This window comes from Malus domestica, chromosome 09, assembly GCF_042453785.1.
Source record: "Malus domestica chromosome 09, GDT2T_hap1".
Taxonomy (NCBI): domain Eukaryota; kingdom Viridiplantae; phylum Streptophyta; class Magnoliopsida; order Rosales; family Rosaceae; genus Malus; species Malus domestica.
Window position 1 is genome coordinate 30870536 of NC_091669.1, and position 21816 is coordinate 30892351.

The window sequence follows — 21816 nt, forward strand, 5'->3', positions numbered from 1 at the left end:
TATGGCCTTAATCTTGTTTTGATTAAGTGAGATCGGCGTGTTCGGATCGAGAGACAGTGCGTGGCCGTGGATGACCATCTCTCTCTGAATGACTGCTACGTGCGAGGGAAGTAACGATAATTGTTGGTGCAATACTGGTCTGTATTTATATTGCATGATAATTTAAATCGTCTGTGTTCTAATGGTGAGGTGAGAAATCAGACATAAGGCTAATTTTCTCTCTCTCTCTCTCTCTCTCTCTCTCTCTCTCTCTCTCTCTCTCTCTCTCTCTCTCTCTCTCTCTCTCTCTCTCTCTGAGAGTCCATTCTTACTGCTGTGTGTGTCTCTAATCTTGCCAAAATCCAGAGCCGCAGTCCCTAGCTATTGCTGGGGGCGTGGAAGTCCCTTCCTCCTCCCCTTTGTCTCCTCTTTTCTTCCCTGATTTTGCTTTCTCCCTCTGCTCCTCACCCCGATTTGGATTGTCCCTCACACCCCCACAACGTTCGTCTTCTTTGACCATCTCCGCTTCGATCGGCAGTCACGGTTTACCGCGATGTGTTGCGGCTACCCGGGGGAGAGTGTGTAGTGTTCTGGTGTTCTCACTAGATCGGGTGTTCACCACACCACCACTTTCCCACTGTTTGCTGCCATTGTTGGCAGCGTTGCTCAGGTCTTGCCACGGGCTTCTTCCCCTTTGGGGCTTGTTTCTTCCTTTGTGGCTGAGCTCGAACAGGTGCTTGCGTGAGAATGATGCGGTTGGATAGGCGTTTGTCAGTTGGAGGCATGCAGGCTGGCTTCTCGTGTTGGTTCACTGTAGCAGAGGCGGTGCAAGCAAAAGGCTAGGGTTTCTTTTGATCTTTTGGGCTCTTTTTTCTTTCACTTTGTTGGTCCGTTTGCGCTTGTATTTAGTTATCTTTGGGCTTTGGTTTGGGTCCACTTTTGCTTTGTGTTAATCTTGTAATTGGGCCTCTTGTGGGTACTTTGTTGACTTTTGCCTTGAAATACTATTTCCAGTTTACCAAAAAAAGAAAAAAACAATTTAAATCGTCTGTTTTAAAGTGAGTCTATAAAAGATTATTTTTGTAAAAAGATAATTAAACCTGAAAGGTCTCCAATGTATGCACATATCACCATTTGTGATAATGTATTTTTATCGAATAAAATCAATTATCGAAATCGTTTTATTTAATAATCATTAGTTGAAGATCACTCTGAAAAAATAGAGGGTAATGCTAGGTAGACTAAAACTTTAAACCAAATTTTATGAACTAAATCATGTGGTTGTTAATGATTGGATTATTACTTAAATGCTGATGAACGTGCAAATTTTCTGTTGGTGACACATCATTTGCCTTGCAAATTTGGTTTAAATATTCAAATTGGAGATCGTTTGGTCATCTAAATGTATCAAATAAATGGACAGTTCATAATGAACATGTTGCTTAGTATCTATACTGTCGATTTGTTCTATACATTTTAATGACTAAATGATTCCGATTAAAATGATTTTTTGTATGGATGATCTTTAAATGAAGATTAAGAAATTGAACACTTCAAATTATGAAATTTATACGATCAAGATACGTTATTCATAAAGGAGATTGAGCTCTTCCCCAAACATAGGAATGCAAGTATTATCTAATCTGAAATCGTTTAGTTTAGATGGTTATCCAATAAATACATAAATCATATATCTTACTTACATTGTGATCGGAACATGGAGTGGTACACCACGTATCACTAGTCATTTGCATGCTATTGTTTGCTAACTCTTATTTTGGTCTTGCAGCCCAAGACAACATTGAAGAAGTGGATGTTAGGCCAGAAGAACAAGCTACAGATGCTTTGGTTCTTCAAGAGGTTGTTGCTGAGGTGGCAAGGCAGAAAGTAGGGTCTAGTCGAGTTGTTGGGGACGCTGGAGACATTTCCGAGCTCTTCAGCAATTCAAAGGTTGAAGCTGGACCTGAAGTGGAGACAAGGGCTTCTCGGTAAGCAGGGGCGACTGTTGTAGAATATTCGGAATCTGAGCCCGAGGAGGGGCCTCAAGCTCAACTAGCTTTGCCTGGCCCGATAGGTATTCCTACTAAGAAGAAGACCAGAGCTCAAACTTCTCAGGCCTCAAAACCTTCCTCTGCCCATCCAGTAAATGGGCAGAAAGAAACAGAAGTCCTCTAGGAAGTAACTTATTCTTAGTTTGCCTTTCTTTGATTTTTCTGATTTCCAAGCTAATTTTTCCCTTTTATTGGTAATCAGGGCCTCTAACTGCTGAGAAGCATGCCCCCATCTCCAAAGATGGGCAATCAGGCAGAGAAGTCTAGTAAGAGGATAAGGAAGTCCTTGCCAAGATCCTCGAGGAATTGAAGGTATAACTTTCAATCTTAGAGTACTAGGTTAATTTTGAAATTTTCTTCCCTTAACACTTTAGCTGATTCTCTATTGCTTTCTTGAAATAGAACACCAGAGCAGAGGGGACCTTTCAGCTCGAGCCTTATTCTCCTCTTGCTCGATCAGTGTGCTTTCCTCCTTCTCGGGCCAAGCCCTCAGAGGTATACTTCTTTCTCATTCCTGGTTAATTTTGTGATTTTCTAAGTTTCAAAAGTTAATGTTCATTTCTGTTCTTTTTTAGGCAAAATGTGGTGCTTCTACGCCTCAAGTCGGGCAAACCTCACCCTCTACCTTTTCCATTCCTTTTCTCGCCATGGTGTTGACTCTCACTTCCCAGTTTAATCCAACAACTAGGGAGTTGTTGCATTGCGTGGAGGATGATAGTACCTCAGTAAATTTGTTTCTTTTTTCCATGAAACCTTTAGGAATTTTCTTCTAAGTCTTTCCTTGACTTATAATTTGTTCTGCCCTTTTCTAGTCTTCTCCAGTGCATAAGGACACCAACCAACTACTGCTAGCTTTTAGGGAGCCAATAGTCCCTAAAATACCTATGGTCTCAGAGGTGACTAGCTCGATGGCTCCTCAAGCTCATTTTCAGGCCAGCCCGCCTGCTTCTCCCAAGGCAGCTACAACCACAGAGGCCTTTCAACCTAAAGCTCAAAGGTCAGCTCAGGTATACAAGTCTTTACACTTCTGCGCTTTCTTTGGTTTAAGTATAAACTACTCATTCTTTTCTCTGTTTACAATAGGCTTCTGGCGAGGGCTCATGCAAGTCTCCTGGGCCTGTAGCGCGCAAGGTGGTCCTCCCTCGACCTCCCAAAGCCTCTAGGTCACAGGGATCTACATCCATCGGCCTAAGAAGACTGATGCCACTGCCATATCCTCTTTTGGGTCTCTTCCTTCCATTTCAACTGAAGCTGCTTCCGTTGCTGCTGCCTTCGGGGGTGTTGGGGTAGTGCCCCCTCTTTTTGCCTCCATTCCCGCCACGGCCTCATTGCCCGAACTAGTCAGAGAGTTCGGTCAAATAAAGACCAAGCTGAGGTCTCCAAGGTGCCTTTTTGAGCCTCAACATTTCCAGAATCTGCGCCGAGTCTTCAAGGAGTGGATGCAAATGGACTTCATGACTTCCTTCAGCCTTAAGGCACTTCAAAAAGCTGAGAAGGCTCTGATTGAGTTGTATAAGGCTCAGCAGATGTCGAAGGTTCAATATGAGTCATTTCTCTCATTCTTTGAGAACTTGAGGGCTCTGAAGGATCAACACTTTCGGGCAGAGAGGCAAGCAAACTGAGTGAAGTACTATAAGGAGAAGCACCTCAGGACTTCAACTTCTCTGCAGCAACTTGTGAATGAGGGCTCGGCCATGGAAGATCGCATTATGGTGGTTGCTACCGAGATCCAGAAGTTGGAGGAGCAGCTCTTTGCTTTGAAGGCCGAGCAAATGACCCTTTCGAGCAAGCTTTACTAGAAAATCAAAGAGGTAAAGAGGGTTAACCAAGAGGTGGAGAACTCTGAGGCCCAACTAGCCAACAACAACATTGCCCTAGAGGAGCCAGGCTGAATTTTCGCCATCATGCATACTTATCACTCTTGGATAACTGCATTAGCTAGGGATGTAACTTTGTTAAACTAGGAACTTTTGTAACCTTTTCCATTATGAATGAAAGATCCTCTTTGTTTTACTTTGACTTGTTTATTTATATCTAATTGTCTCAAAAAGGTCCAACACCTCTTCCAATGTTAATACTTTACTAATGTAACAGTCTTTAACATCCCACAAAGTTGGGTGATATCTTTTTAAAAACTTAGCACTAACTGGATGTCTTTGCAAGCTTCCCTCTAAATCCGCCAAGTAGTAGCCTCATTTATCTAACACTTTATTGATGATAAAATGGTCTTCCCAAGTGGGACTCCACTTCCCAAAACCTCTAACTTGAGCTCTCAAGGGTAGAACTGCCTTCCAGACGAACTCTCATTCCTTGAAAGTTTTCAATTTCACTTTCTTGTTATAAGCTCGAGCAACAACTCACTTCCCCTCTTGGATCTTGTTTAGAGCTTCAATTCGGGCCATATCCAAATCTTTAATCCCTTGACACATGGAATGGATATATTCCTCACTATGCAGACTAAACTGGTTTTGAAGTCTTATAGAACTTACACTGATTTCCATAGGGAGCACATCATTTTTCCCGAAGGCAAGGCATAAGGGGTGGTCCTAGTTCCTACTCTCTTTAAGGTTCTATAAGCCCAAAGAGTATCTCCTAACTTCTCATGCCATCTCTCTGGACTATCTGCCATAATTCTCTTAATAATATTCACCAAGATCTTATTGCTAGCTTCTACTTGACCATTTGATCGGGGATAATAAGGACTAGACTCGATCATCTTTATCTTGAACTTGTTTGCAAATTCCTCCACTTTTTTCGAGATAAAAGATGGCCCTCAATCTATTATAATTATCTCGAGCACGTCATATCTGTGTAAGATCTTCGTTTCAATGAATTTATTCACAGCAACTGAAGTGATAGTCTTCACAGCTGAAGCTTATACCCACTTGGTAAAGTACTTAGTTGCCACAATTATGAAGGTGTGTCCCTTGCTGGAAGCTGGGTAAATTTGCCTGATGAAGTCCATTACCTATCCTTTGAAAGGCCAAGGCTTCATTACTAGATTCAAGGGTACTGAGGGTATGTGTTGGAGAGGTCCCTGTTTTTGACATTATTCACAACCTTTGGCATAAGCTTTATAATCTTTTTCCATGTCGGGCCAAAAGTAACCATACCTTCACAACAACCACCTCATTTTGGTTCCAGCTTGATGTGCTCCACCGATACCTTCATGCACTTCAGCCATTACCTTAATTGACTCTTCCAAGCCTAAGTATTTCAACACAAGCTCATCTGGAGTCTTTCTTAGCAAGGTTTTGTCCTACATCACGAACTTAGTTGCTTGATGCCTGATCTTTTTATTTGTAGGAGAAGAAGGGTCTTTCAAGTACTGAGTGATGGGTGATCTCCAGTCTTCTATCTCAGCCTTGGTCATTCTATCTAGGCTGAACCCTCTCTCAAAGATAGAAAGTAGATTTCTTCTTTGTATCTCCACATTCACTTCGAACTTTCTTTCCTGAATCTGTGCTCTAGAGGCCAACTGTGCCATCTCATTGGCAATTAAATTTGCTTCTCTGGGAACATGATTAATTGATACTTCAATACCCCAATAACTCAACAATAGAGTGGCTACCAAATAATAACCTGCCATTATGATATGTCTGCACTTGTTGTCTCCATTCAACTGATTAATCACCAACTCTGAATCATCAAACACTTCAACTTCAGTTGCCCCCAACTCCATCAGGATTTCCAACTCGATTATCAATGCCTCGTACTCTGCCCTATTGTTGGTAGTATCTTGATAATCCAAAAGGAATGAATAACAATGTTGAATTTCCTTTGGATCAATGATGACTATTCTAGCTCTGGCAGCATGTTAAGTGCATGACCCATCAAAATAGAACCTCCAAGGAGTCATCCATAGACTGGTTATTCTCCTTACTTCTTGCTGAATCCATTATTCCTTGCCCAAGTGATCTTTACTTGGTGGAATCCAAAGGCTGGCCACTTCCAGAGTTCCTGGGATGTTGACAAGTTCTTCTTGGGATTCTTGGTGCTCGGATAAAAAGTCTGCAATTGCCTGCCCTTTTATTGCCCTTTGGGGCACATACTGGAAACTGAACTCTTACAGTGCTAGAATCCGCCGTAGCACAATATTGTCCGCTTTGGACCCCGACCACGCCTTCATGGTTTTGTTTCTGGGAACTCTCATGAGAACTTCCCAGTGGGTCACTCATCCTGGGAATGCTCTCGCGCGAACTCGCTTAACTTCGGAGTTCCAATGGAACCCGAAGCCAGTGAGCTCCTAAAAAGCCTCGTGCTAGGTAGAGATGGGAATATACATATAAGGCTTATAAGATCTATTTCCTTGGGCGATATGGGATGTTACAATCCATTCCCTTTAGGGGCTCGACATCCTCATCGGCATACTTCCCCCAAAGGATTGGCTTTGATACCAAATTGTTACATCCTGGCCCGAGCCCTGACCACATCCCGGGCTCGACTCCGCCGTAGCACGATATTATCTGCTTTGGGCCCCGACTACGCCCTCAAGATTTTGTTTCTAGGAACTCTCACTAGAACTTCCTGGTGGGTCACCCATCCTGGGAATGCTCTCGCGCGAACTCGCTTAACTTCAGAGTTTCGATGGAACTCGAAGACAGTGAGCTTCCAAAATGCCTCATGCTAGGTAGATATAAGAATATACATATAAGGCTTACAGGATCCACTTCCCTGAGCGATGTAGGATGTTACACTACAAGCAGTGGAAGAGTGACCTGCACCAATGTTTCCAGCAATTTGATGATCAGTTGGTCGCTTTCGAGGAGGGTTGTCTGAAGGAGTTGGAGAACCGACAAGATAGTTGGGTTTGGCTTTGCGGTCATTTTCAGGAGCTGGGCTATGTGGTGCGTTTTTAATTATGACTTCTTTCATTTTACTTTTTTTAATTTTTACTAATGTTTATTATTATTTTTTAAATTTTCTTTAAGTATTACAACTAATACGTTTATTTTTTGTATAACAGAAGAAGGCGAAGGCGAACAAGATCAATCGGGAGAAGAAGACTCTTCTCCACCATTCGAGTTCGAGGCCTTTCTCCTATAGGATGAAGGCACGATGGAAGGTATATATTACATCTTTCACTTCCAATTTTAAAATTTCACTAATAATTTTTTTTTTCTTACTAACATTTTCCTTATCTTTTTCGACGTCTTTGCTGACGTTTATGTTTGGCCTGGGAATGAGTTGACCGAGTCCTTTCATGTAAGTAATTTCTTATGCATTCAACATTTATACTAATTATTTCAAATTGTTTTCTATTAATAATCCATGTTTTTTTTTCACAGGCGACTATGGTGGAGAAAAGTTAGTCGGTGCTTTAAGAGTCCGCCTCCCAGCTTCCCTCGGACACACCGATTGAGTCTCTGGATCCCCTTGAGGATGCAGGGTTTCACATCGTCACAGAGACATTGGACCAGAATTTCAGTCGGAGGCCAGGGACTTATTGTCGGGGGATGGGAAATGCTAGGCGGTGGGAGAGTAGAGCCTCGTCATCATTGCAGTCAAAGGGCCAGGTTACGGCTTTGATGCTAGAAGTCGTTGGCCTAACGAGTGAGCTGGCATCGTACAAGTCTCAAATGTGGATGCTTGTACAAGCCCTCAATTCCTCCGGAATACATCTCCCAGGTTTTTTTGCACCATCGCCCTCACAGCCCTTCCACACCAAGCAAGCATAGCAATCAGGCCTGTCAACCTCCGACCTCGTCCCTAACTAGCAGCAAGATCTTTCGAACGACATTCCTATAGATTTTTCCTGCTTTCTTTTAAAACTTTATATTTGTACGTACATTTTTATTCATTAATTTGCTTTTTTTTTTGTCATTAGTATGAAATTTGTTTTTAAAATTTTTTCCTTTTATTCTATTTTTTTAATAAAAACTACACTTGCGCCACGGCGAACAATCGTCGTGCAAAATTAAGCGCATCTTATAACTTCGTTGCGCATTACCATGCGCCTCTTACATTTTTCATCGTGCAAACTTTTCGAGATGAAGTAGTCATAAATCGTACTTGTACCCTTTTATATAGTACGACGAAAACCTTCGTCCGTATAACTTTAGCTCAACGAGTAGTAAAGCGTCGCGCAAAACAAAATTGCGCAACGAGTTAAAATTTTCATCGCGCAATGTATTTTTTCACGACCTTTGCGCGACAAAATACATGCGACGATTTTCTGGTCATCATAGTTTTTATGCGACCCTATAATGATTTGCGCGACAAAATCTCCCTTGTCGCGCAAACTGTTTTATTTAGTAGTGATTAACATCGTTTTTGCATACACTAACATTTTAGTTAACCAATTTCCATGATAGAAACCATAAATTGGCAGCACAACAAAAGGAGATTAACAAAAATCTCGACAATTACCTAAAACTACCATTTCACTTCTTTCAACTGTGAAGTTCTGTACATGTATTCACTATCAAATGCTCATATACATGATCAAACCTATCAAAAACATCGTTGGAGAATCTTAAACTAAGATGAATGACTTACATGCTTCTATCTTGGCAGTTTAGTTTTGGGAAGCAATAGCTGCACAATGGCACTGTCTATGCCTTCAATTTAAGGTATGTTGAAAAGACTATTCGCAATAGCTTGAACCAACTCTGTCCCTTTCGTTATACATTCCTTCATTAATTCTGTTTGTACCATACTTGACCATTCCCAAAACTACTGAGCACCGGTCAACGTTATACCTTTAAGGACCCAGAAGAGTTTCCCTCCAACCAGGAGGCAATCACAGCGCGACACGTGTCGACATCAGAAGCCAATCATAACACAACACGTGTCAACATCAGAAGCCAATCACAACACGACACGTGTCAATGTCAGAATGAAACTAGAAACTCTCTTCTATAAATAGAGATAATTCTCTCACAATATTTCCTAATGTCATTTGTACTAAATCATTCACTAGTACTCACTAAAGGAGAGCTTGAACGTATGTACTTGTGTAAACCCTTCACAATTAATGAGAACTCCTCTACTCCGTGGACGTAGCCAATCTGGGTGAACCATGTACATCTTGTGTTTGCTTCCCTGTCCCTATCCATTTACATACTTATCCACCCTAGTGACCGGAGCAATCTAGTAAATGTCACAAACTTAACACTTTATGTTGTACCAAAGTCCTCACTAATTTTGTGCATTAACATTTGGTGCCGTATGTGGGAACGACACTTATTCCCACTCTCTTTAGCTTTGTCAAGGTGGTTTCCACCATTCATACACTTTGTTTTGACCAGGCATCCCTCTCCAACATGGGGAGCGAAGGAAGCCACAACATGCAGAATGACACCCCTCTTGCACCTGGTGCGAGGTAACGAAAGAAGGAAGGAAAGAGGGTTGCTTTTCAAGCTAAAGTCGATGTGCTAGAAGTTCAGAATAACAAGATAGCAATGAGGAATGAGGTCTTCTAGGAGCAGTATGAGAAGCTCTTTGAGACGCTCCACGTAACTAGGCGTACTCAAACACGCGAGCTCGTTACCCCTGTAGACATCAACCATCATCTGGGTGCCCTCCAACACGGAGGATCACCTTCTTTCGACATGGGTATCCCTGATGAGGAGCGAGCTAATCATCAAAACATTGATCAACATGAGACTTCTCTCAACCCAGCTGCTTCAACCCGAAGTAGGAGAAGTGGGGGAAGACACCTTCTTACAGAAGGAGTGGAAGGATCAAAAGCCGTCTTTCGCGACTGTCGAGACTTCTTAAAGCAACGTTGAGACAATCTCATCCATATAAGCTTGAAGATCAATGACCCAATGGTCTCTGAAAGAATCGGTCCCCTCATATGTCCCAGGCCGGCTACCAATTTGGGGAAGGGGCAACAAGTCCTAGAGAAACATGAAGGTATAGGGGACTTAGAGATGTTCCAATAGATATACCTTGGAAGTCAGTACGGCGAGTCCAGGAAAAAATCACATGCTCTTGATCAAATCTTCCTACTTATAAGAGGAGATGGAGACTTATGAAAGAAAGCTCTAGTGGTACATGACTCCACTCAGGACTCTCTTGTCCTACAACTCCTTAAGGAAGTAAACAAGTTGAAGGCCGAACGACAAGTTGAGATACCTGATTGAAACCAACCTAGGCCTGGCCCTCTTACAAGGAGGATCCTCGACACCTCCTCCAAGTAAAGACAAAGCGGAAGCTTGGCTTGCAACTCTATACTAGAAATGAGGACCCGATTGAACACCTTAACCTCTTTGAGTCCACCATGGCATACCGGATGCACACCGACGAAGAGTGATGTCTTCTCTTCCCCTCCACATTCTCTGGCGGAGCTCTAAACTGGTATTATCATCTTCCACCTGAGATGGTAGACTCATTTGAGGAATTGAGGAAACTGTTTGTTTCTTAACACATTTTCCAGACCGATCGCTTGCACTCTGCGGATGGCTTGTACACTATTCGCCAGAAGCCAGATGAGTCATTACGTATGTATGCTGGCCGCTTCAACCATAAGTATTCCTGTTGTGCCGAGGCAGACGATAAAACTGCCCCAAAGCCTTCACAGCAGGACTATGTGACTATTTCTTTAAGTACATGATCAATGCCAACATTTGGAAGACTTACTCTGAGGTGATGGCACATGCTTACAACCATGCCTCTGCCGAGGCAATGACATATCAAGGGAAACCCCCCACAGCCACCCCTTATCAGCGAGTAGGGAGTGGAAGCCAGATCCAACCAAATGAGAAGGCCTTGACCTTCCAAACGGCAACGGTGCCTTCCACTGCCTTACTTAATACTTCCCTAAGTCAACAGACATATCAACCTCAAGGTAAAAGGAAAAATTTCCATCCTCACCAGTTTCATTTTAGTAAAAGGAGTAAGGGACACTATCGTGATAACCAAGGGTATCGCCATGATAATGCCCGCCCCCAAGCAGTCAACACAGTGGGCCAAGCACGTGTCAGGACATGCCCTACCCCAAGGTATGAGACATACATACCTTTAAACGCCACATGCGTGGCCATTTACCCTAGCATAGTACACCTGATACCGAAGCCAATGCCGAGGCAGTCGGGTTACAAGCCTACGAAGAACATGGGCATGTTTTGCTGCTACCACGAGCATAACGGCCATGACGGCGAGAAGTATATCACCCTTTGTGATCATATTGAAGCTTTGGCGCGTGAAGGAAAAATTGGTCAATTCCTCATTCATCATTTAAGGGATAACCGTAACCAACGCCAAGTGAATGTGATTTATTCCATAAGCAGTGGCACACCCATATCTGAATCTTCCTACAGAGCCATGAAAAACAGCAAACGAGCTTTAAGGCCTGGTCACCAAGTGTTTCACGTGGAAGACATCAAGGGAGGCAAGTATCAAAAGCCTAACTGGGATCCAATATGTTTCTACCATGAGGAAGAAAAAGGTATCATTTATCCTCATAATGACCTACTGATCGTGGAAGCTCACATAGCCAACTTTGAAGTACGATGAATCCTGGTAAACACGGGGGTTTCGGTCAATATCATGCTTGCTGAAGCTTTCAGGGCACTTAATGTAGCTGAACACTTGCTCGATCGCTCGATTTCTCCTTTGATAAGCTTCTCCGGTGATATCGTGCAACTTTTAGAGAGCATACACCTACCTTTCACTATTGGCACATGCCCTTACACAGCTACCATTACCACTAACTTCTTGATGGTTGATTGCCTAACTGCATATAATGTCATTTTTGGATGCACATGCATCAATGATCTCTAGGCCATGGTATCCACACATATGTTGTTGATGAAATTTCCAACCCCCTATGGCAATGGTTACTTCAGAGGAGATCAACTTAGTGCACGGTCATGTTACAACACTTAGGTCAAGTAACAGCACCTGCCTGTGCCCACGAGAACCCTTTCTATACATAACCAATTCATAAAGACTAGCCCGAACGAAGCCAACTTGGATCTTCACGGTGGCAACAGTCAACCCGACGATTCTCGAGATGACTTTTTCACCCAGCAAGCACAACCCGCTGAAGAGTTTGAGAAGGTTTCTATCTCAAAAGATTATCCAGATCGCATGGTGAAGATTGGCACCACCTTGTCACCAACCATTCAGTTGGCATTCATCTCTTTTTTGCAAGAGAACACTGAGGTCTTCGCCTGGTCATACGAGGAGATGCCAGGCATATCTTCTGATATCATATGTCATCGTTTGAGTATTGACCCCAAGACCAAGCCAGTGAGATAGAAGTGAAGATCTTATGACGCTGAACGAAATGAAGCAATGAAGGCAGAAGTTGAAAAACTCAAAGGTATAGGCTTCGTCCGCGAAGTCAATTACCCAACATGGGTAGCAAATATGGTCCTTGTTAAGAAAAATCCGACTAAAGAAAGTCTCATACTCCAAAAGATCTTGTGGAGAATGTGCGTCGATTACACACCTAAACAAAGGATGCCCGAAGGATAGCTTTCCTCTTCCTCTCATAGACAGACTTATAGAATCTACGACAGGGTATGAACTCCTGAGCTTCATGGATGCTTACTCAAGATACAACCAAATCCTCATGAACCCTCCAAACTAAGAACACACAGCTTTCACTACTGACAGGGGACTATATTGCTATAAAGTCATGCCCTTCAGCCTAAAGAATGCAGGGGCGACTTATCAGAGAATAGTCAATTCGATGTTCGCCGAACATATTGGGAAGAGCATGGAAGTTTACGTTGATGATATGCTAGTCAAGAGCAAACATGCTGACCAACACATCAGCAACCTATTTGAAACTTTCACCATTCTAAAGAGGTATCAAATGAAGTTGAACCCCAACAAATGTGCCTTTGGCGTAGGCTTTGGCAAATTCTTAGGCTTCATGATAAGCCAACGAGGCATTGAGGCTAATCTCAAGAAGATCAAAACAATCCTCGACATGAAGGAACCGGTAATTTCAAAAGACATCTAGAGCCTTACCGGCAATGTGGCAGCCTTAAATAGGTTCATCTCTAAGGCCACAGACAGATGTGCTCATTTCTTCAAAGCACTTAAGGGAAGTAAGAAGTACATTACATGGACTGATGAATGTACCGAGGTATTCAATAACCTCAAAGACTACATGAGTAAAGCCCCTTTGCTCTCCAAACCTGAGGTTGGTGACACGATACTCCAACATTGAGAAATTGGCTCTAGCATTGGTCATGTCTGCTTGAAAACTTCGCCCTTACTTCCAAGCACACTCCATCATTGTTCTTACCAATCACCATCTTCGACAGATACTCCAAAGTCCTGACACTTCGGGGTGAATGATCAAATGGGCGATAGCATTGGGTGAGTTTGACATCTCCTACCAACCAAAGCCAACTGAGAAGGGCCAGGCAGTGACAAACTTCATCGCCGACTTCACATATCATGTTGACATTGTTTTTACGCCTAAAGAAGTGGTTTCATTACCCTCGGAAGCTCGGAAAATAGAACCAACAGCCCCAACATGGAGTTTATATGTTGATGGCTCGTCCAACCAACAGGGTTATGGAGTAGGACTAGTCCTTACGACCCCTGACAAAGTGGCAATGGAGTATGCTTTTCGTTTCAAATTCAAGGCGTCGAACGCCCTCATAGCAGGCTTACGTTTGGCCAAACACTTTGGGGTTAAACGAATTGATATATTCAGTGACTCCCAATTGGTGGTTAACCAGGTCACCAACAACTTTGACGCTAAAGATAGCTCCATGGCAGTATATCTGGCACAAACATAATTGTTGCTCAAGCACTTCCACTACCAGATCACTCAAATTCCTCGAGCGGCAAACGGTCATGCAGATGCTTTGGCTCGCCTCACCTCAGCGGTGGAAGACAAGATTAGGAGAAAAATTTAGGTCAAATTGTTGGCAGCACCAAGCACCATGGCTGCAGAAGTGTGTAACTTACAACAGAGGGATAGTTGGATTACCCCGATTTATAGATTCCTTGCTCATAGCACCCTTCCAAATGATAAAGTCCAAGCTAAGCAGATTCGATACAAGGCTACCTGTTACTTGATCATCAATGACCAACTCTACAAGCGGGGTTTTAACCTACCATACCTAAGATGCCTTACGCCCGCGGAGGCGGAAACTGTCCTTCGGGAAATACATAAAGAAGTTTATGGAGATCATGCTGGATCTCGATCCTTAGCACACAAGGCTTTTCACCAAGGATATTATTGGCCAACACTCCACCAAGATGCCATCAGAATATCCCGTTCATGTGATAAGTGTCAACGCTACGCAACTATTCCTTACTCCCCTACCGAGCCGCTTACTCCTATGATCAGCCTTTGGCCCTTCGCCCAATGGGGACTTGATTTGATCAGCCCAATGCCTGCAGGGAAGGGCAAGGTCCGCTATGCAATCGTTGGAGTTGACTACTTCACAAAGTGGGCGAAGTAGAACCCTTGGCAACCATTACTGAGGCAAAAATAGAAGACTTCGTATGAAAGAACATCCTTTGCAGATTCGGCATTCCCAATGCGATAGTCACTGATAACGGGCGACAGTTCAATAACAATAAGTTCAGGATGTTCTGCTTTAAGTTCAACATCAACTTATATTTTGCCTCCCCAGCTTATCCCCAATCTAATGGACAAGTTGAAGCCATCAACAAAATAATTAAGCGAACTTTGAAAACCAGCTTGGACAAGGCTAAAGGTTGTTGGCTAGAATTTGTACCCTAAGTTCTTTGGTTATACCGTACTTCGTATCGGACGTCAACAGGAGAAACCCCATTCTCACTTGCCTTTGGTACAGAGGCAGTTGTCCCAGTTGAGCTTGAACAAGCAACGTTCCGAGTCCAGAACTACATGCAAAGTGAAAATGACAAACAACTTACCCTCAACTTAGATCTAGTCGAGGAACACAGAAACCAGGCTCACTTGAGGAATGTCGCATACAAGCAGCGCATCTCCAACTACTATGACTTAAGGGTTGAACCTCGTTCTTTCAAAGTGAGGGACTGGGTATTGAAGAAAAGATTACTCTGTGACAGAATCCTGAGTGAAGGAACACTTAGTCTAAATTGGGATGGACCGTTTGAAGTTGTTGGCATCAGTCGCCCTGACTCCTACAAGCTTAGAAGCTCCGATGGCAAGACCCTTGGCCATCCATGGAACGCTGATCACTTGAAGTACTATTACAAGTAAACTCACATTGTACAAGTGTTAAGCTTCAGCTGTTCGGCATCCTATGTAACGAAGACTATTTGGCATGAATTCAATAAAGAGGTGATTTAGACAACTCGGTCCTAATCCTCTTACATTCCTAGCAATGAAACACTCGGGTTCAAAGCTTCAACATGAATGTTTCCAACATGAAACAAAGTCTAAGTATATGTCAACAAGACTATACAAATAAACGAATAGCTTCACAGTATATTCGTTCAATCATACATTCCAACACATTCATACATAAGCCAACCGTGCTTCGAAAGGGTTAAACATACTTTTTGTCATTCGACACTTGCTACAATGTGCCTCGACACCTTGCCCTTATTCTCACCAACCAGGTGATGAAATGTGAAGAAAGAACTCATCTTCATGCCACCAACCAGGTGATGAAATGTACAACCCGTATTCTTCTTCATGCTACTAACCAAGTGATGAAATGTACAACCCGTACTCTCCTTCATGCCACCAACCAGGTGATAAAATGTACAACCCGTACTCTAATATCATTTGGCAACTTGCCACTCATGCCACCAACTAGGTGAAGAAGGAACTCATCTTTATGACACCAACCAAGTGATGAAATGTACAACCCGTACTTTCCTTCATGCCACCAACCAGGTGATGAAATGTACAACCCATACTCTAATACTATTTGGTAACTTGCCACTTATGCCACCAACCAGGTGAAAAAGGAACTCGTTTTCATACCACCAACCAGGTGATGAAATGTACAACCCGTACTCTCCTTCATGCCACCAACCAGGTGATAAAATGTACAACCCATACTCTAATACCATTTGGCAACTTGCCACTCATGCCATCAACCAGGTGAAGAAAAAACTCATCTTCATGCCACCAACCATGTGATGAAAGGTACAACCCGTACTCTAATATCATTTGGCAACTTGCCATTCATGCCACCAACCATGTGAAGAAGGAACTCATCTTCGTGCCACCAACTAGGTGATAAAATGTGATGAAGGAACTCATATTCGTACCACCAACCAAGTGATGAAAGCAACTTACCATTCATTTCACCTACCAGAAGACGAGTGGTACAACTTGTACATGTGAACTCTTAGCATTCACAAATAATAAAAAACCCTCAAGCTTGACAACTCAACTAGGGGAGCACTTATGCCCAACAAGAGTTATAGTCATTAACAAAGTCTTATTGCAAGCCAACAACAACTTCAGTGCATGGTATACGAAGATCAAGCTTTTCAGCCTTCTTGCATCTGCTTTAGACATTTCTCCTCTGTAACAATGCAAACACTACAACTCGTAGAAAGCTTCACACACTCTTGATCAAAACAGTGTGAAGCAAAACCAATTTATGGTGCCAACACGAGCTTCATTAAAGGAGTTCAACCATAATTCTCAAAAGCTTCATACACTCTTGATCAAGACAGTGTGAAGCAAAACCAATTTATGGTGCCAACAAGAGCTTTATCAAAGGAGTTCAAACACAATTCTCAAAAGCTTCACACATTCTTGATCAAGACAGTGTGAAACAAAACCAATTTATGGTGCCAACAAGAGCTTTATCAATATAGGGAAACCACAATTCTTAAAAGCTTCACACACTCTTGATCAAGATAGTGTGAAGCAAAACCAATTTATGGTGCCAACAAAAGCTTCATCAAAGGAGTTCATCCACAATCCTCAAAAGCTTCACACATTCTTGATCAAGACAGTGTGAAGCAAAACCAATTTATGGTGCCAACAAAAGCTTCATCAATGGAGGGCAACTACAATTCTCAAACCTTCAAAGCAAATTCAAGACTGTTCGAAGCAAATTCAATTTATATGGTTCATCCAAACCTTCGACTACTACAAGGTGTGGCTTGTATCACAATCTCTTGCTCAACAGTGTGGAAGCAAAATTTGTATATGTTGTCTCTCCCACATTTTCAAATTTCTAGTTTCCCCAAAAAAAAAAAGAAAAGGGAAATTCAACAAAGCTTCATCAATGGAGGACAACTACAAATTCTCAAAAGCTTCACGCTATCTTGATCAAGATAGTGTGAAGCAAAATCAATTTGTGGTACACAACAAAGCTTCACCACAAAAGCTTCACTTATAAAAGCTCCACCCACAAAAGCTTCACCCACAAAAGCTTCACCTACCACAAAAGCTTCACCTACAAAAGCTTCACCCACAATAGCTTCACCTACAAAAGCTTCACCCATAAGAGCTTCACCAATAAAAGCTTCACCCACAAAAGCTTCACCCACCACAAAAGCTTCACCCACCACAAAAGCTTCACCTACAAAAGCTTCACCCACAAAAGCTTCCCCCACCACAAAAGCTTCCCCCACCACAAAAGCTTCCCCCACAAAAGTTTCACCAACAAAAGCTTCACCCACCACAAAAGCTTCACCCACAAAAGCTTCACCTACAAAAGCTTCAATTACAAAGCCACAAAAGCTTCACATACAAAAGCTTCACACTATCTTGATCAAGATAGTGTGAAGCAAAATCAATTTATGGTACCCAACAAAGCTTCAACCTCAAAGCTTCACCTATAAAGCTTAATATATATATATATTTATATATATATATATATATTTATATATATCTATTTGGAAATTCAAAAATTCAGAAATTCGAAAATTAAAAAAAAAAAAAAAATTGCCTAGGCCTTCTCTTCTTTGGGCATAACAACTTTCATAACAAATATATATGAAGGAAGAGTTTTGGGCTACCACTTAGAAAGGAAAATGGTGAAGTTTTGTTACTTTGGAAACTTGGCTACTAACAAGACACCTCATTCGTCAACTCCCTCGACCGGAGACTTGGGGGACTCCTACCATATGCTACTGTATCTTGATACTCGGAAGTCTCACAACCATTCAGTGACTTGGATTTTTTCAAGTCTCAAACCGAGAAGTTTTCATCACTCGGGAAATTAAGGGAGCACTACTTCAACCTACATGCTTCACTCATAAAGCTTCAACATACAATCTTCAACAAAAGGAAAAATTCAAAGAACTTAGTGAAGAAGACCTTGGTGTATTTAACACAATACGTTGAAATGAAGCAAAGCTTGTTTATTGATATCTCTGATTAGTTACAAATATGTACATATACATGAATCAAAATAAACAAACAAGAGGGAGCCTTCACAAAGGTTTCTCAGGAGAAGTCTCAGTAGTCGGCAGAGCCCCTGAAAGAGGAGGCACCATAGGGTGATTATTCGGAGCCTCAGTACTAGCAGAACCCTAGAAGGAGGAGGCACAGAAGGTTAATCATTTGGAGCTTCATTACGCGGTACAGCCCCAAAAGACGAAGGCAATAAATGCCTTTGGAACAAACCCACAAACCTCTGATGATCAAGTAAAATCTGACCATCAGATTCCTACAGCTAGTCAAGCTTCCTCTTCATGTTTGTAGCATAGTCATGTGTGAGCTTGTGCAATTGTTTATTCTCATGCTTGAGCCCTTTGATCTCCTGTTTGAGACTTATCACTTTAGCCACCAATGATTCAACTTGGCGGGTTTGAGCAAATAGGCGTTGGGCCATATTAGACACAGAACCTGCACACTGAACACTGAGAGCCAGAGAATCCTTAACAACCAACTCATCAGACCATTTGGAAAGTAGTATGTTATCTTTGGGAGTGAGAAGGTTCCTGGCCACCACTGCACCGGTCATATCATTCTTCATCACAAAGTCCCCAACGGTAAGAGGACCAGTAGAGGATAAGAAGGATGGGTGCCATATGTTGTCTTGAGAAGGCATGGCTACCTCTTCACCAAAGTTCAAGTCAAAACGACGGTCGGATGGGCCAGACATTCTCAGAAATGATGAAGGAGAAATGAGGTGCAATAAATCTCTGAAGTAAGGGGAAAATTCCTACAAGTAATAACTCTAAATGTACTTCTTGCACACAATTGGCGCCCTTATAAAAGAAAGGGCAACATGACCGTTGGTTCAAAAATCGAAGAAGCACCACTCTCCGCGAAGAGGCACTACTTTCCACACGTAACATCAGCTCCTCGGGTACCACAGATAACTTTGCCAAAGATCTCTGACAAAGTTTACACATAAATTTTGAAGGTCCAGCTACCCTACTATTACCCACAAGGGTAAAGGAACAACACCACTGCTTGATAACTAGAAAGTCCTAATGTGTGTCAACCTTCGTGCTCCATGGCAAGGCAGATTGGGAAAAATGCCCAACCTTTACTCATATTCGAGAAAACACTCTTAACAAGATTGCTTGCTTAAAAATCAAAGAGGCACCACTCTCCGAATCTTGAGAGCCAGACTCCTAACAGGATTCCGTGCTAAAAAATAGAAGAGGCACTGCCCTCCGAATCTCGAGAGCCAGACTCCCAACATGAATACTTTCTTAAAAATCGAAGAGACACTACTCTCCGAATGTCAAGAGTCAAACTCCCAACAAAATTACTTTCTCAAAAATTGAAGAGGCACCGCTCTCCGAATCTCAAGAGCCAGACTTCCAACATGATTACTTTCTCAAAAATCGAAGAGGCATTGCTCTCCGAATCTCAAGAGCTAGACTCCCAACAGGATTGCTTTCTCAAAAATTGAAGAGGCACCGTTCTCTGAATCTCGAGGGCCAAATCCCCGATAGGATTGCTTGTTCGAAAATCGAAGAGGCATCGCTCTCCGAACTTCGAGAGCCAGACTTCCTTGGATAAAGCTTGTCTGCAATCTTCACACCCAACATCAGCTTTCCAGATACCACTGACCACTTTTTCAAAGTGCTCTGACAAAGTTAAAACACGTGAATCTTGCAGCTCCTACTATATTACTATGACCGAGAAGGGTAAAGGAACAGCGTTACTACTCGTTGTTGGGACAATTCTTATATATGTCGACCTCTATCCTCCACAGCCAGGCATGCCTACAAATAAAAAAAAAATGCTCAACTTTTATTCACATCCGAGAGGGCACTCCCAACAGAGTCTCTCGAAATACTCAGCTTCTTTGCCCCCCGATAATACTTATGCAAACAAGCCACACCAGAGCAAGAGTATCTCATATCATCAGGGTTAAAAGCAAGAGTATCCCATATCATGCTTTTTCCCTATCTTTTCCTTTGCCCTTGCTCCTACCTGCAGGACAAAGAGAAAAAAAGTAATCAGTCAGAACCTGAAATCAAACTTCCGATCTGGAACTGATTGCCCGGAATCTTTGCATGGTTGTTTTCCTAACATTGCTCTTGAGTATTTATCCTCAACTGTTGTCAAAGTCACGAAGTCCTTCGGCAAATACCTCAAAACAATTGATACGATATTAACGCTTTACACTGAAGCTGCCACGCATGGATGAGTCGCTGAGAAGTAGTGTTTTGAAGGACCATTTAAATGCAAAGGTAGCATTCCACTCCTGCATTGGGGACAACTGTTGTAAGAGATCAAAGTAGAATGATCAATGATGAGCTCGAACATATCACTACAGCACGATGCCCTTCCGCAGAACTACACAACCCAGACAAAGGAGTCTAAATCAAATCCAAACCCAGCATCGCTGCCCTATCCGAAGAACTTAAGAAGCTTCAACAACCTTTCGCGGGCACTATCCCCAAAGAGCAAAACTTCGCCATACCACACCCACTACTTTGTCGATAGCAAAAGTATCCCATATCATTAGGGCGAACGTACTCTAGATTTGATGGACTTGTTTTGACCCTCAAATTCTTGAGTCGGCCTTATACTTTGGAGGAAACCAGAAAACCCTCCAGCCCAGTTCAAGAATAAGCATGTGGAAAGTTACTTCTTCAAAAGAAAAAGTATCTCATATCATCTATTCTCCATTTGCTTCTCCTTATCCTTGTTGCTGTTTACGACACAAGAAGAAGGAGAACAATCAACCGAAAGCCAAAGTCGAACCTTCGATCCAGGTTGCTTGCTTGGAAGTCTGATTGCTTACCTTGTCTGTTGCCTTCTTCAGCAAATCTCCTAGCTCGGTGACTTAGGGGACTCCTACTATAGGGTTTGTATCGCACTTGACCAAGCCCGAAACTACAAGTAAGCTTTAAGTGAAATTGATACATTACCTTGTGCATCTTCATCGGTTAAAGATACCACCCCTGGATGGAGGAAAAACACTTCCAGAGAAGATGCCACATCTACATATGAGACAGATAAGACAAGTGAAAATGATATCACACTTCGGTACTTAGAAGTTTCGTGATTACTCAATGGCTTGGATCTTGCAAGTCCCCAACCGAGGAGCTTCCCTTACTCGGAAACTTAGGGGAGCACTGTTTGTACCATACTTGACCAATCCTGAAACTACTAAGCACCAGTCAACGTTATACCGTCAAGGACCTAGAAGAGTTTCCCTAAAACCAAGAGGCCAATCACAGCGCGACACGTGTCGACATCAGAAGCCAATCATAGCGCGACACGTGTCAACATCAGAAGCCAATCACAACACGACACGTGTCAATGTCAGAATGAAACTAGAAACCTTCTTCTATAAATAGAGATCATTCTCTCACAATATTTCCTAATGTCATTTGTACTAAATCATTCACTAGTACTCACTAAAGGAGCGCTTGAACCTATGTACTTGTGTAAACCCTTCACAATTAATGAGAACTCCTCTACTTCGTAAATGTAGCCAATCTGGGTGAATCACGTACATCTTGT

General features: G+C 42.5%; 1 protein-coding gene across 1 annotated transcript; it reads right to left on the minus strand.

Annotated features, from left to right (window-relative positions):
• Positions 1 to 5289: 5289 nt before the first annotated feature.
• LOC108174076 (uncharacterized) lies at positions 5290 to 5929 on the minus strand. Its single transcript, XM_017334397.3, has 2 exons — positions 5914 to 5929; positions 5290 to 5768 (listed from the first exon to the last, which is right to left on the minus strand). Exons 1-2 carry the CDS (start codon positions 5927 to 5929, stop codon positions 5290 to 5292), a joined length of 495 nt encoding a protein of 164 aa, XP_017189886.3.
• Positions 5930 to 21816: the final 15887 nt, after the last annotated feature.